This window comes from Nerophis lumbriciformis, linkage group LG02, assembly GCF_033978685.3.
Source record: "Nerophis lumbriciformis linkage group LG02, RoL_Nlum_v2.1, whole genome shotgun sequence".
In the NCBI taxonomy this organism is placed as follows: Eukaryota; Metazoa; Chordata; class Actinopteri; order Syngnathiformes; family Syngnathidae; genus Nerophis; species Nerophis lumbriciformis.
In genome coordinates this window covers 12970679-12983962 of record NC_084549.2, presented here as the reverse complement: position 1 = coordinate 12983962, position 13284 = coordinate 12970679, and the positions used below count along the sequence as shown (strand labels likewise).

At 36.9% G+C, this 13284-nt stretch overlaps 1 protein-coding gene across 2 annotated transcripts in view; it reads right to left on the bottom strand.

Moving 5' to 3' along the window:
• Positions 1-763: 763 nt before the first annotated feature.
• cdhr1a (cadherin-related family member 1a) overlaps positions 764-13284 on the bottom strand; it is a 38848-nt gene continuing 26327 nt past the window's right edge. Inside the window, exons 14-17 of one of the 2 annotated variants that reach the window (XM_061936536.2) lie at positions 12361-12428; positions 5254-5482; positions 4914-5171; positions 764-2284 (exon numbers count right to left, since the gene is read on the bottom strand). In XM_061936536.2, coding sequence (XP_061792520.1) covers positions 1718-2284; positions 4914-5171; positions 5254-5482; positions 12361-12428 — 1122 coding nt within the window. In that variant the 3' untranslated portion in view covers positions 764-1717. Of the gene's footprint in view, positions 2838-4913; positions 5172-5253; positions 5483-12360; positions 12429-13284 lie in introns of both variants that reach the window. The other variant, XM_061937206.1, reaches the window with a different exon arrangement.

Here is a 13284-nt window from a genome sequence, read left to right as displayed (position 1 = left end):
TACACCGCTTCCCACCTACAGCTTTCTTCTTTGCTGTCTCCGTTGTTCATTGAACAAATTGCAAAAGATTCACCAACACAGATGTCCAGAATACTGTGGAATTTTGCGATGAAAACAGACGACTTAATAGCTGGCCACCATGCTGTCCCAAAATGTCCTCTACAATCCGTGACGTCACGCGCCGACGTCATCATACCGAGACGTTTTCAGCAGGATATTTCGCGCAAAATTTAAAATTGCACTTTAGTAAGCTAACCCGGCCGTATTGGCATGTGTTGCAATGTTAAAGAGGAACATTATCACAATTTCAGAATTGTTAAAACCATTAAAAATCAGTTCCCAGTGGCTTATTATATTTTTCGAAGTTTTTTTCAAAATTTTACCCATCACGAAATATCCCTAAAAAAAGCTTCAAAGTGCCTGATTTTAACCATCGTTATAAACACCTGTCCATTTTCCTGTGACGTCACATAGTGAAGCCAACACAAACAAACATGGCGGAAAGAACAGCAAGCTATAGCGACATTAGCTCGGATTCAGACTCGGATTTCAGCGGCTTAAGCGATTCAACAGATTATGCATGTATTGATACGAATGGTTGTAGTGTGGAGGCAGGTAGCGAAAACGAAATTGAAGAAGAAACTGAAGCTATTAAGCCATATCGGTTTGCAAGTGAAACCGACGAAAACGACTCGACAGCCAGCGACACGGGAGAAAGCGAGGACGAATTCGGCGATCGCCTTCTAACCAACGATTGGTATGTGTTTGTTTGGCATTAAAGGAAACTAACAACTATGAACTAGGTTTACAGCATATGAAATACATTTGGCAACAACATGCACTTTGAGAGTGGAGACAGCCCAATTTTCATCAATTAATATATTCTGTAGACATACCCTCATCCGCGCTTTTTCCTGAAAGCTGATCTGTCCAGTTTTGGAGTTGATGTCAGCAGGCCAGGGAAGCTAGGGTCGATAGGGGGTTTAGCTCGCTCGTCTGCGGGAACAAACTGCCGCCATTGCTTGCCGTGCTACCGAGGTCCTTTGTCCCTGAATTGCTCACACACTCCGGCAGATTCAATGGGGGTCTGGCGGCAGATTTCTTTGACTTTATCGTTGGAAATGCATCTGCTTTGAGTGTCGCAGGATATCCACACATTCTTGCCATCTCTGTCGTAGCATAGCTTTCGTCGGTAAAGTGTGCGGAATAAACGTCCAATTTCTTGCCGCTTTCGCATCTTTGGGCCACTGGTGCAACTTGAATCCGTCCCTGTTCGTGTTGTTACACCCTCCGACAACACACCGACGAGGCATGATGTCTCCAAGGTTACGGAAAACAGTCGAAAAAAACGGAAAATAACAGAGCTGATTTGACTCGGTGTTTGAGAAAATGCCGGATTGCTTCCCGATGCTCCAAGAGCGAATATTAGAAAGGCGTTTAATTCGCCAAAATTCACCCATTTAGAGTTCGGAAATCGGTTAAAACAATATATGGTCTTTTTTCTGCAACATCAAGGTATATATTGACGCTTACATAGGTCTGGTGATAATGTTCCCCTTTAAGATTTCATCATTGATATATAAACTATCAGACTGCGTGGTCGGTAGTAATGGGTTTCAGTAGACCTTTAAGGTGACTGTGTAAACAGAGTGATGTCCCCATTAAGTAAGCATTGCCAGAACACACACACACACACACCCACCCACACACACACACATTATAAATGATTGAGCAACCTCTTCTGCTCCAGTCTCATTTTGAGTTCTGACACCAGCGCCTTGTTGACCGTGTCCTGACCCGACACCACTGACTTCTTCTTGGGCCGTGCCGCCACCGTGGCCGCCACCGTGGGCACCACCCACCTCCTCTCCCCCGGGATGTAAGGCGGCGGCGGGGGCGGGAGCGAGGGGGCGCAGGGAAGCGCAGGCGGCGGCGGCCAGTACCTGACGACGTTGGTGACGTTGTTGTTGTGGTTGACGTTCTCCGTCGTGTCCCCGGCTTCCGGCTCTTCCTCCCCCTGCGCTTGGAACTTCTCCTCGGGGTTCCCTGGTGTCCTGAAGGGGTTCTTGAGGGTCCAGGGGTTCTGGTTGCGGGGCCTCCTCCTCACGCGGCGGTTGGGCAGAACCCGGTTGGACTTTTTGTTGCGCACGAAGGTGACGGTGGAGATGATGACCGTGACTATGACCATTAAACTAATGACGCCTGCCAGCATGCCTACGATTTGCAAGGGCTTGTTTCTATTGTGCATTAAAAACGATCCCAACGGCCCCCCCTTGAGTTGGGTCTGTAAAAGAGCACAAGGAGAATTGACATCCATGGGACTGAAGTCACACATTTGTTCCCCTTTGGCTGGAAAAGAGAATACCGAGGTCTAAAAAATATACTGCATTGTTTTGTTGTTATCATAGCTGCACTTTAAACGCACTGTTTGATATTTCAAGACAAGATCAGAGAGGTTCTCCATAGGAAACCGTAGCTGGGATCATTCAGGATTTTTTTTTTTTACAGTGAGTTTATAAAATTGCTGTTAAAAAGGGAACATATCGAGTCATATTGTGCTCCTTTACAGACGCAGCTTTGTGAAAATCCAGTAGGGGAACTATCCGACAATGACTGATGATCTCAAGAAGCTTGACTTATAGCACAGGCCTCCTGACAATCTTTCTGATCTTGCCCTGAGGTTTGACGCGGGACTTTTTCACAGAGTTCCAGTAAATTAGAGTGGAGATGAGGATTGTCAGAGAAATGGCGAAGGCGACGGCGGTCATAAAAATCCCAAACACGGCCCCCGGGCGCCTCCGTAGTCCCAGGAAATACGAGACAAATCTGGATTTGACCTGAAAACATGACAACGTGAGACAAGAGATCTCGTAAGACAACGCCGAGTAGAAACTGGTCGGCTGGAGGATGTTAATTATAGGTGGTGAATTTGGGGAATTGCGACCAAACATTGAATTAAAGGCTTTAAATGTGACTAACTATGCACTCCTGAGCTCTAAATGATAGTTTGTCAAAGAAATGACTGATGCTCCGTGAAAAATAAACTGCTCATTTGATTCCATTATTGTTGCTGCGTTTAAAGGGACTCATGATGATATTCTTTGTTCTGACTTATAAAAGTTACAATGCGTGTTAAACAATGCCAAAGTGTCAAATTATAAGGTTCAAGAATTTGGATGCCTTTGAACGCTGTATTGTGTAGTCTTTTTTTATACCGTTGGGCACACCGTGACCTACATCTTAGAATATGCTCTCTGCCTGCATGTTCTCTTCCGGATATATATTTAACATTGTACATTTTCAAAAGATACATTTTGATACATTTGAAGGGGTTTTTATTTGCAATCTAAATGGACGGGATTTGGTTTTTAGAAGTGGGCTGGGACACAACCTTGACCCTTGGAGAGATTAGATGTAATACAAATTATTCATTACGGTAGTACCTCAATTTACGGGTTTAGCTGGTTCTGTGATGGAACTCTTAACTCAAAACACTTGTATCTCAAAGCAATGTTGCCTACTGACATTACCTTATTTTCTGGACTATAGACTGCTACTTTTATCCAAAGCTTTAAACTCCATGGCTAATGAAACGGTGTGGCTAGTTAATAGATTTTTCTTCACCAACGACTATGTTTTGTATTAAAAAAATACCGTATTTTTCGGACTATAATTCGCAGTTTTTTTCATAGTTTGGCTGGGGGTGCGACTTATACTCAGGAGCGACTTACGTGTGAAATTATTAACACGTTACCGTAAAATATCAAATAATATTATTTAGCTCATTCACGTAAGAGACTAGAGGTATAAGATGTCATGGGATTTAGCGATTAGGAGTGACAGATTGTTTGGTAAACGTATAGCATGTTCTATATGTTATAGTTATTTGAATGACTCTTACCATAATATGTTACTTTAACATACCAGTTGGTTATTTATGCCTCATATAACGTACACTTATTCAGCCTGTTGTTCGCTATTCTTTATTTATTTTAAATTGCCTTTCAAATGTCTATTCTTGGTGTTGGGTTTTATCAAATACATTTCCCCAAAAAATGCGACTTATACTCCAGTGCGACTTATATATGTTTTTTCCCTTCTTTATTATGCATTTTCGGCCAGTGCGATTTATACTCCGGAGCGACTTATACTCCGAAAAATATGGTACTTTTCAGATACATATACATGTGTGTATACATATATATATATATATATATATACATATATATATATACTGTATATATATATATACTGTATATATATATATATATATATACTATATATATATATATATATATATATATATATATATATATATATATATATATATATATATATATATATATATATACACACATACATACATATACACACACATGTATATATATATATATATACATATACACACATATATATATATATACAGTACATATACATACATACATACAAATATATATATATGTATCTATATGTGTGTATATATATATATATATATATATATATATATATATATATATATATATATATATATATACACATATACATATATATATACACACATATACATACATATACACACGTATATATATATATATATATATATATATATATATGGATGGATATATATATATACATATACACACATATATATATATACAGAAGAAATAATATACTGTAAATCAATTAGATAAATCAATTAAATTATAATGTAATATTCTTTTGCAATTTCTCTAAAACCAAAGTAAAATCAGATAAAGTTTTCAGCTTTGAATAGCTAAATCACCCTTAAATTTCCAGAATATTTCCATGAATTTATTGAAATTTGAAAATAATTTTCACCTATCTTTCCCACTCTAATGATGACTTAGTGTTGCATTAATTGAGCGACTACAATATAGCTACAATATACTCACAGCTTCGGTGATGTCTATCTTGACCACGGCGGTGGTGCTGAACGACGGCTGTCCTCGGTCCCGGGCCTGGACCACGAGGGACCAGGTGCAGTCTTTCTGCTTGGTGATGTTCTGAATGATGGCCATGGACTTGATATAAGACTTTAGGTTGATCTCGCCGGTGTCGCAGTCGATATCAAAGATGTTGTTGTCCGGGTCAGCTTTCATGATGGCGTACTCTATAACGTTGTTGGGCACCTCTGCGTCCTCATCAACAGCCTGTTTGGGGGGTTACAATGCTTCAAAAGTGTCTTCCTAGCACAGCTTTCAGACCATTCTACATCTTCCAAATCACAATTACCTCGATTTTAACTGGAGCTCCTATCACCATGGTCTTCTCCAGGAAGTTATCGTTGAAAGCAGGCGGGTGGTCGTTCAGGTCCAACACGGTGACGAAGACCTCAGCCAGGCTGTACTTGCCTTCAGAGTCCTCTGCCTTGACGTAGAAGTTGTACTTGGACCTCACTTCTGCATCCAGGCTGGCCCACGGCTGTGTATAGATGATGCCAGTTAAAGGCTGGATCAAGAACCTTTAAAAAGGGGGACATTATGATGTGTTACTACTAGGGTTGTACAGTATACCACTACTAATTAAGTACAGCAGTACTAATAAATTAAAAACTATACTATACCGCCTTTGAAAAATACAGATACTTTTTTTTTTAATCCGCATGCTGCTGTACGACGGTGACGTACAGATCCCAGGTGCATGATTTTGAGTGTGTAAGTGTCAGAGAGAGCGCATACCAGAACAAACAGCTTGGAGAGGAAGAATGGCAAAAAACAGCAATTCTACAGGTTGAGAAAGAGGGTGTCTGAAGCGCAATATGGAGGGATTTGGGCATATTGATAAAGATGATGCTTCAAACAAAGAAGCAGCGCTGCTTTGAAACATGCCTCGCCAAAGGTGATATAATTAAAATATAGTGAAATCTTTACTTCAAACATAACTAAGCAATTAAACAACAAGCAGTCAGATCGACAGGTAATTAACTTAACTAGCAGATACGTAGACGTACAAACAGCTGTTTGACTTGTTGCCAAATAGTCCAAACCGCCCATATAGCGTAAACTAATGCAAGTGAAATGACTGAATTTTGTTACAAATTCCTACAATTTTTGTTTTATCTTTTACAATGTATGTTTTATCCTCTACCTGTCCTATGTGGGTACTTTTAGCCATAGTATTGTTTTTAGTATTTACTAATGATAGTATTTCTCTTGAAGCACAGACTAAGAGTAGCGAAACATAAATCATGAAGCATTTAATACAAATGTCAATACATATTTATATTCCAGTGACGTGCAGTCACTAGAGGCCATCATGAAAAGAAAAAAAATGTAAAAAGAAAAAAATATATATTAAATTGTTAAATGTATCCAGTGATTATACTATAAAGTTATTTTCCATTTAACTTCACCAGTTTTAGATTATTTTTTATTCAAAATCACTGAATTTTCACATTTGCCGTTCAAATACTGAGAAGAGACGGTGTGGTGAACAGCAGCCAGTCGAGGCACGTCACTCAGTGCCTCAACATGGACGGACTTGGCTAACTGCTGGTCTGCTGTGCAGTGAGACCGTATTGCTATATGAACTATATTATACATTTCCAAAGTATTTCTTGTGCTGAGCGATCATAAAACGGCTGCAAAAGACGCACTGGCTGAGGCTTGCCTCCTGCACCCCCGCCGTAGAATGCGCGGCAACCCCTGACGGGAGTGTTATATCAACTAAAACCCACACTTAAACTTTCCACGTGCAAGATTGAATCTATTTAAAAAAGTTATTTCATAAGAAGCCAAAAAGTGCAAAAATAATAATGTTCGTGTTGGAGGAGTTGTGAATGACTGCAGGGCCACAACATTATGTACACCTGCAGACTGCAGGTGTACCTAATTCACAACTCCTCCAACACGAACATTATTTTTTTTGCACTTTTTGGCTTCTTATTAAATAACTTTTGTAACCTATTTTTATGGGCTTTCCTCTTTGTGATGTTAACTTCCTGTTATGCGCTGTTATACAGTATATGCCTTGAGCTCTTATTTTGAAGGCGCTTAGAGCGGAAGTGATGTCACGTTGCGGAGGTTTTTGAAAGAAGGTAAATAAAGTGGTCCTCGTGTAAACTGGAGCCTCCGTGTTTGTTATTTTGTAGTTTCATACAGTATAGGCGACATTTATAAACCCTCGGTTACACTTTTTTAAATAGATTCAATCTTGCACGTGGAAAGTTGAAGTGAGGGCTTTAGTTGATATAACACTCCCATCAGGGGGTTCATTAATCCAGCACAACAGCGGCGCATTTATAAGTAAAGGTAAGACCATAATAACGTTTTTTTATTAAATGTGCTTTTTTGTGTGCTACAGTTTGTATGTGTAAAGTTAAAGTTAAGTTAAAGTACCAATGATTGTCACACACACACTAGGTGTGGTGAAATGTGTCCTCTGCATTTGACCCATCCCCTTGTTCACCCCCTGGGAGGTGAGGGGAGCAGTGGGCAACAGCGGCGCCGCGCCCGGGAATCATTTTTACTGATTTAACCCCCAATTCCAAGCCTTGATGCTGAGTGCCAAGCAGGGAAGAATGCTGGTATGAGCTTTTAAACATAACCCGTTAACTGCTGCCAATCAAATTGTGAATAAGATACTCTTTAGGGTTCATATGTTTGTAAATCTGACTGTGATGAAGTCAGTGCCTCACCAGTCATCAACCTCACCGCACGTCACTGATATATTCTATTTTAACCTATTTTATATATTACATATAGGTATTATATAAAATGGTAAATTGTTCTTTGAGTGCCATAAGAAATGCCCAATATGTTTATTGCCTTTTAATTAACATTTTAACCTTCTAAAATTGTTCTTTGAGTGCATTAAGAAACATAGATTTTATATATCCTAAGATTTTTTTTGTTAAAAAGAAGACATTTTTTTTGTGGTCACCTTTATTTTGAAATGTATCGAAATAGAGGTGCAGGTACCAAAATATTGATATCGGGACAACCCAAGTTACTAAGGGTAGCCCGATATTTTTTCACTTCCAATATTGCAGCCTTGAGAATTAGCTGATATTGATACGATACGATAATAGCATGAATCATGCATACTTTTATTACTTTTTTTGAGGTGTGGTGATCAAGTTATACCACTCAAACAGAAAACAATAATCAGCAATGTGGTAGGAGTGAAACTGACCCATTTGTTATTAACCAATAAAATACATAAATTCAAACCTTGAAGAAAATATTATTCTACATGGGCGTTTTGGCCTAAAATATATATTTTGCTATATAATAGGGCAAATTATTATTTTTGTTTAATCAGAATAATCTAATTTTGCTCAGGAAAAGACCCCAATATTTGTACAGAAATACAATTTTATTGTCCAAATGTCAACATTTTTAAACGTTTTACTTGAACGCATGTCATTTATTTGCACGAAACTTGGGAACAGTTTTATCTTAAGTTCTTTCGGGCTGTATTTTGGAATGAAATTTACTAGCGTGCACACCTGTCAGCGTCTCCTCACTCATTTTTGTATTTTTGACATATGCATTGATCTGATCACAGAGTACAACGGTCAAGGAAATAAGAGCTTGTATGGTCAAAATAAGTACAGGCCAAAAGTTTGGACACACCTTTTCCTCATTCAATGCGTTTTCTTTATTTTCATGACTATTTACATTGTAGATTGTCACTGAAGGCATCAAAACTAAAAATGAACACATGTGGAGTTATGTACTTAACAAAAAAAGGTGAATGAACTGAAAACATGTTTTATATTCTAGTTTCCTCAAAATAGCCATCCGTTGCTCTGATTACTGCTTTGCACACTCTTGGCATTCTCTCGATGAGCTTCAAGCACACCTGTGAAGTGAAAACCATTCCAGGTGACTACCTCTTTAAGCTCATCGAGAGAATGCCGAGAGTGTACGAAACAGTAATCAGAGCAAAGGGTGGCTATTTTGAAGAAACTAGAATATAAAACATGTTTTCAGTTATTTCACCTTTTTTTGTTAAGTACATAACTCCACATGTGTTCATTCATAGTTTTGATGCCTTCAGTGACAATCTACAATGTAAATAGTCATGAAAATAAAGAAAATGCATTGAATGAGAAGGTGTGTCCAGAATATGTATATATATATATATATATATATATATATATATATATATATATATATATATATATATATATATATATTAGAGATGTCTGATTTAAAATGTAATATCGGAAATTATCGGTATCGTTTTTTATTATCAGTATCGGTTTTTTTTTTGGTTTTTTTTATTAAATCAACATAAAAAACACAAGATACACTTACAATCAGTGCACCAACCCAAAAAACCTCCCTCCCCCATTTACACCCATTCACACTCATTCACACAAAAGGGTTGTTTCTTTCTGTTATTAATATTGTGGTTCCTACATTATATATCAATATATATCAATACAGTCTGCAAGGGATACAGTCCGTAAGCACACATGATTGTGCGTGCTGCTGGTCCACTAATAGTACTATCCTTTAACAGTTAATTTTACTAATTTTCATTAATTACTAGTTTCTATGTAACTGTTTTTATATTGTTTTACTTTATTCATGAAAATGTTTTTGATTTATTTATCTTATTTTATTTTATAATTTTTTTTTAAAAGTACCTTATCTTCACCATACCTGGTTGTCCAAATTAGGCATAATAATGTGTTAATTCCACGACTGTATATATCGGTATCGGTTGATATCGGTATCGGTAATTAAAGAGTTGGACAATATCGGAATATCGGATATTGGCAAAAAACCATTATCGGACGTCCCTAATATATATATATATATATATATATATATATATATATATATATATATATATATATATATATATATATATATATATATTAGGGCTGTCAATATATATAAATTATAAAAATATAATACAACCATTACAACTATTTAAAAAAAAAAGGTTCCAATACCAGTATGTATGCGTTTATTTATCAAAAAGTTTATTTATTTATACATATATCTCTACATCCTGAAAATATGCAAACAAAACTGTGTTTAGATAATTGATACTTCAAACTTGCATAAATAAATCTTAAGAAATATAACATAACATGGCTTCTGAGAGCTTCAAAATGTAATGAATAAAATGCTAAAGTTGTTGATTAACAATTATTTTAATAATTAAATATATCTATATTTTAATAATTAAATATATCACAAACCAACACAAATATGACATGTTTTGATTACGATTGCCAATAATTAATGTTTTCCTATATATATATATATATATATATATATATATAAAAAATGTTTTCCAAATACTTTTTAATCCTATTGAAGTTTAAAAAAATTAATAAACCAGAACAGTTCTTAACCATGCATCTATCCTTCTCTAGATCCCTGAGGACCTGCTAGCGTGTTATTTTTCCGCAGTCTATTCCCGGGTTAGCAAGAATGACATAACCATTACCAGGGGCGTCACTAGCTTTTAAGGACAGGGGGGGCTTAGACCCCAGGAGATGCACAGGACGCGAGCGAACGTAGCGCACAAGCACAAAACTTCACAAACGGCTAACAAAGACTTAGAAATTATTCATTGTTATTATTATTATTTAAAAAATGCATGGGACGAAATGAAATGCTCCCAGGGACGATGGCTTTTAACCATTTTTTTTCTTTCTTTTTATGTATTTATTAATTTTAAATGTTATATTGAATGTCTTGATTTTTCCTCCCTCTGAAAATCCTATGAAATGTTTGACAAGTCATCCTATAATAATATAACAGCTATTAATGTAACAATACAATAAAACAAATATATTTAATGATGTTTTTTTCATTATCTTAACATTAGGCTAATGTATATTACTTTATATAGATTCTACAAGAGTGATGTGGGCATTTTCTATATGAACAAGTCCAAGGACCGCAGGCAAGTTCGCAGAGAAAATGCGGACTAGACTTTGAGTGATGTGGGCATTTTCTATATGAACAAGTGGAATGGATTGGATACCGACACACTAAAGGGTCTATCTACCTTAAAGTACCAATGATTGTCACACACACACACACTAGGTGTGGTGAAATGTGTCCTCTGCATTTGACCAATCCCCTTGTTCACCCCCTGGGAGGTGAGGGGAGCCGTGGGCAGCAGCGGTGCCGCGCCCGGGAATAATTTTTGGTGATTTACGCTATGAAGTGAGGGGAAACTGAGTGAATAATGACAGTTTATATGATTATTTATTTAAACTCATATATCGGGCCACTTTATAATGAATATGTCGGCATGTATTTGTAAAAAAAATAAAATAAATTATATATATATATATATATATATATATATATATATATATATATATATATATATATATATATATATATAAATAAATAACACCAAATTATTTAGGGGGGCTTTAGAATATTTTAGGGGGGCTTGAGCCCCCCTAAAATAAGCCTAACAACGCCAATGACCATTACTATGAAAACATTACACAGGCTGTAAAAAGTCATATTTCGCAGTCTAAGTGCATCGCTGATTTTTAAGTACCATTGAGTACATTTGAGAAAATATCAGTTCGATGTACTTTTTGTTATCATTCTGATTATTTTTATGATGCCTCCCTTGATCACACTTCACTGACCCAAGTCATCCTGGTTCATGTCTGCATGGTCCAAAAGTGCCATTTTCAATTTGTTCTCGAGCTCTTGTTTCGATATACTACTGCAGATCAAAAACTCTACTGATTTTAATTGAGACTGACTTGTTTGGTGACCGTCTTCTGACTTTGGCAGAGTGCAGGCTGTTTAGAGGCAAACAAACAGTCTATTTTCACCCCCCAAATCCCATTAGGGGATTACGTGGGCAAGCAAAAGAAGACCAAAAGACTTCATGATCCCTTTTCTTTCTCGAGACTTTTCTAAGACGAAAACCATGTTGTTTTTGTGTGATTATCTCAAGTGAAACCGTGTAATACACAACATATCGCCATAAAGCAAACACATTTAACGTAACTGTTGTTATTGTTTCCGCAAGCTTAAGAAACTGAGAGCTGGGATTAAACATTGACATGCAAAAGGGAAAAGTGACCCCTTGAGCCGTTATTTTCTGGAGCTGATATGTATGCATCGACTGGGAATCTCATAAAAGCCGAGATGAGGGGGAAATACCAGGAAATCTTCAGCGGGACGAGTTCTGATATGAAAACAAAATCTGCTGTGATTATTTTTTTCATCTTGGAGGCAGATTTTGTTTAGTACTGCAGCAATAACTCACAGCAACAAGCTGTGCTTATTTTTCATTTCCTTGAACTGCTTCATTGAACTTATTTTATTATAGGCCATTTTTTTTTACCGCACCACACTGGCAACTGGCAAGTCACGTTATTAATATACTCACAAATCAGCACCAGATCCATAGATGGAGTACTTCACGTCACCCCATGGTCCAGAGTCCGGGTCTATTGCCTAAAGAACAATTAAATTAATTAAATTCAATATTCCTTAAAGTACTCGTTTAAAGCTCTGTATTTTGTACACTACACACATCCTGCCTAATTACAGAAACAAAACATGTGATGTGATCAAGAGGAAGAATTTAGGTTTTTCTGTTGCTTAAGGCCACAATGAAACAAACAAACAAAAAAATACAAAAATGGAATTACAGGGAGGCAATGTGTGAGGATAAAACATTATTCTACAAGAAAAAAAGTCAGATTATTTTCATGAATAAAGCTATTTTTTTTGCAAAGAAAAAAGTTGTAATCTATTCTACCAAAATAGGGACAAATATCTACATTCTGTCATGTAAAAAAATGTAGTTAGACTTATTTTGTTATACCAGTGGTTCTTAAAGGGGAACATTATCACAATTTCAGAATGGTTAAAACCATTACAAATCAGTTCCCAGTGGCTTATTATATTTTTCGAAGTTTTTTTCAAAATTTTATCCATCACGCAATATCCCTAAAGAAAGCTTCAAAGTGCCTGATTTTAACCACCCGTCCATTTTCTTGTGACGTCACATAGTGAAGCCAACACAAACAAACATGGCGGAAAGAACAGCAAGCTATAGCGACATTAGCTCGGATTCAGACTCGGATTTCAGCGGCTTAAGCGATTCAACAGATTACGCATGTATTGAAACGGATGGTTGTAGTGTGGAGGCAGGTAGCGAAAACGAAATTGAAGAAGAAACCGAAGCTATTGAGCCATATCGGTTTGAACCGTATGCAAGCGAAACCGACGAAAACGACACGACAGCCAGCGACACGGGAGAAAGCGAGGACGAATTCGGCGATCGCCTTCTAACCAACGATTGGTA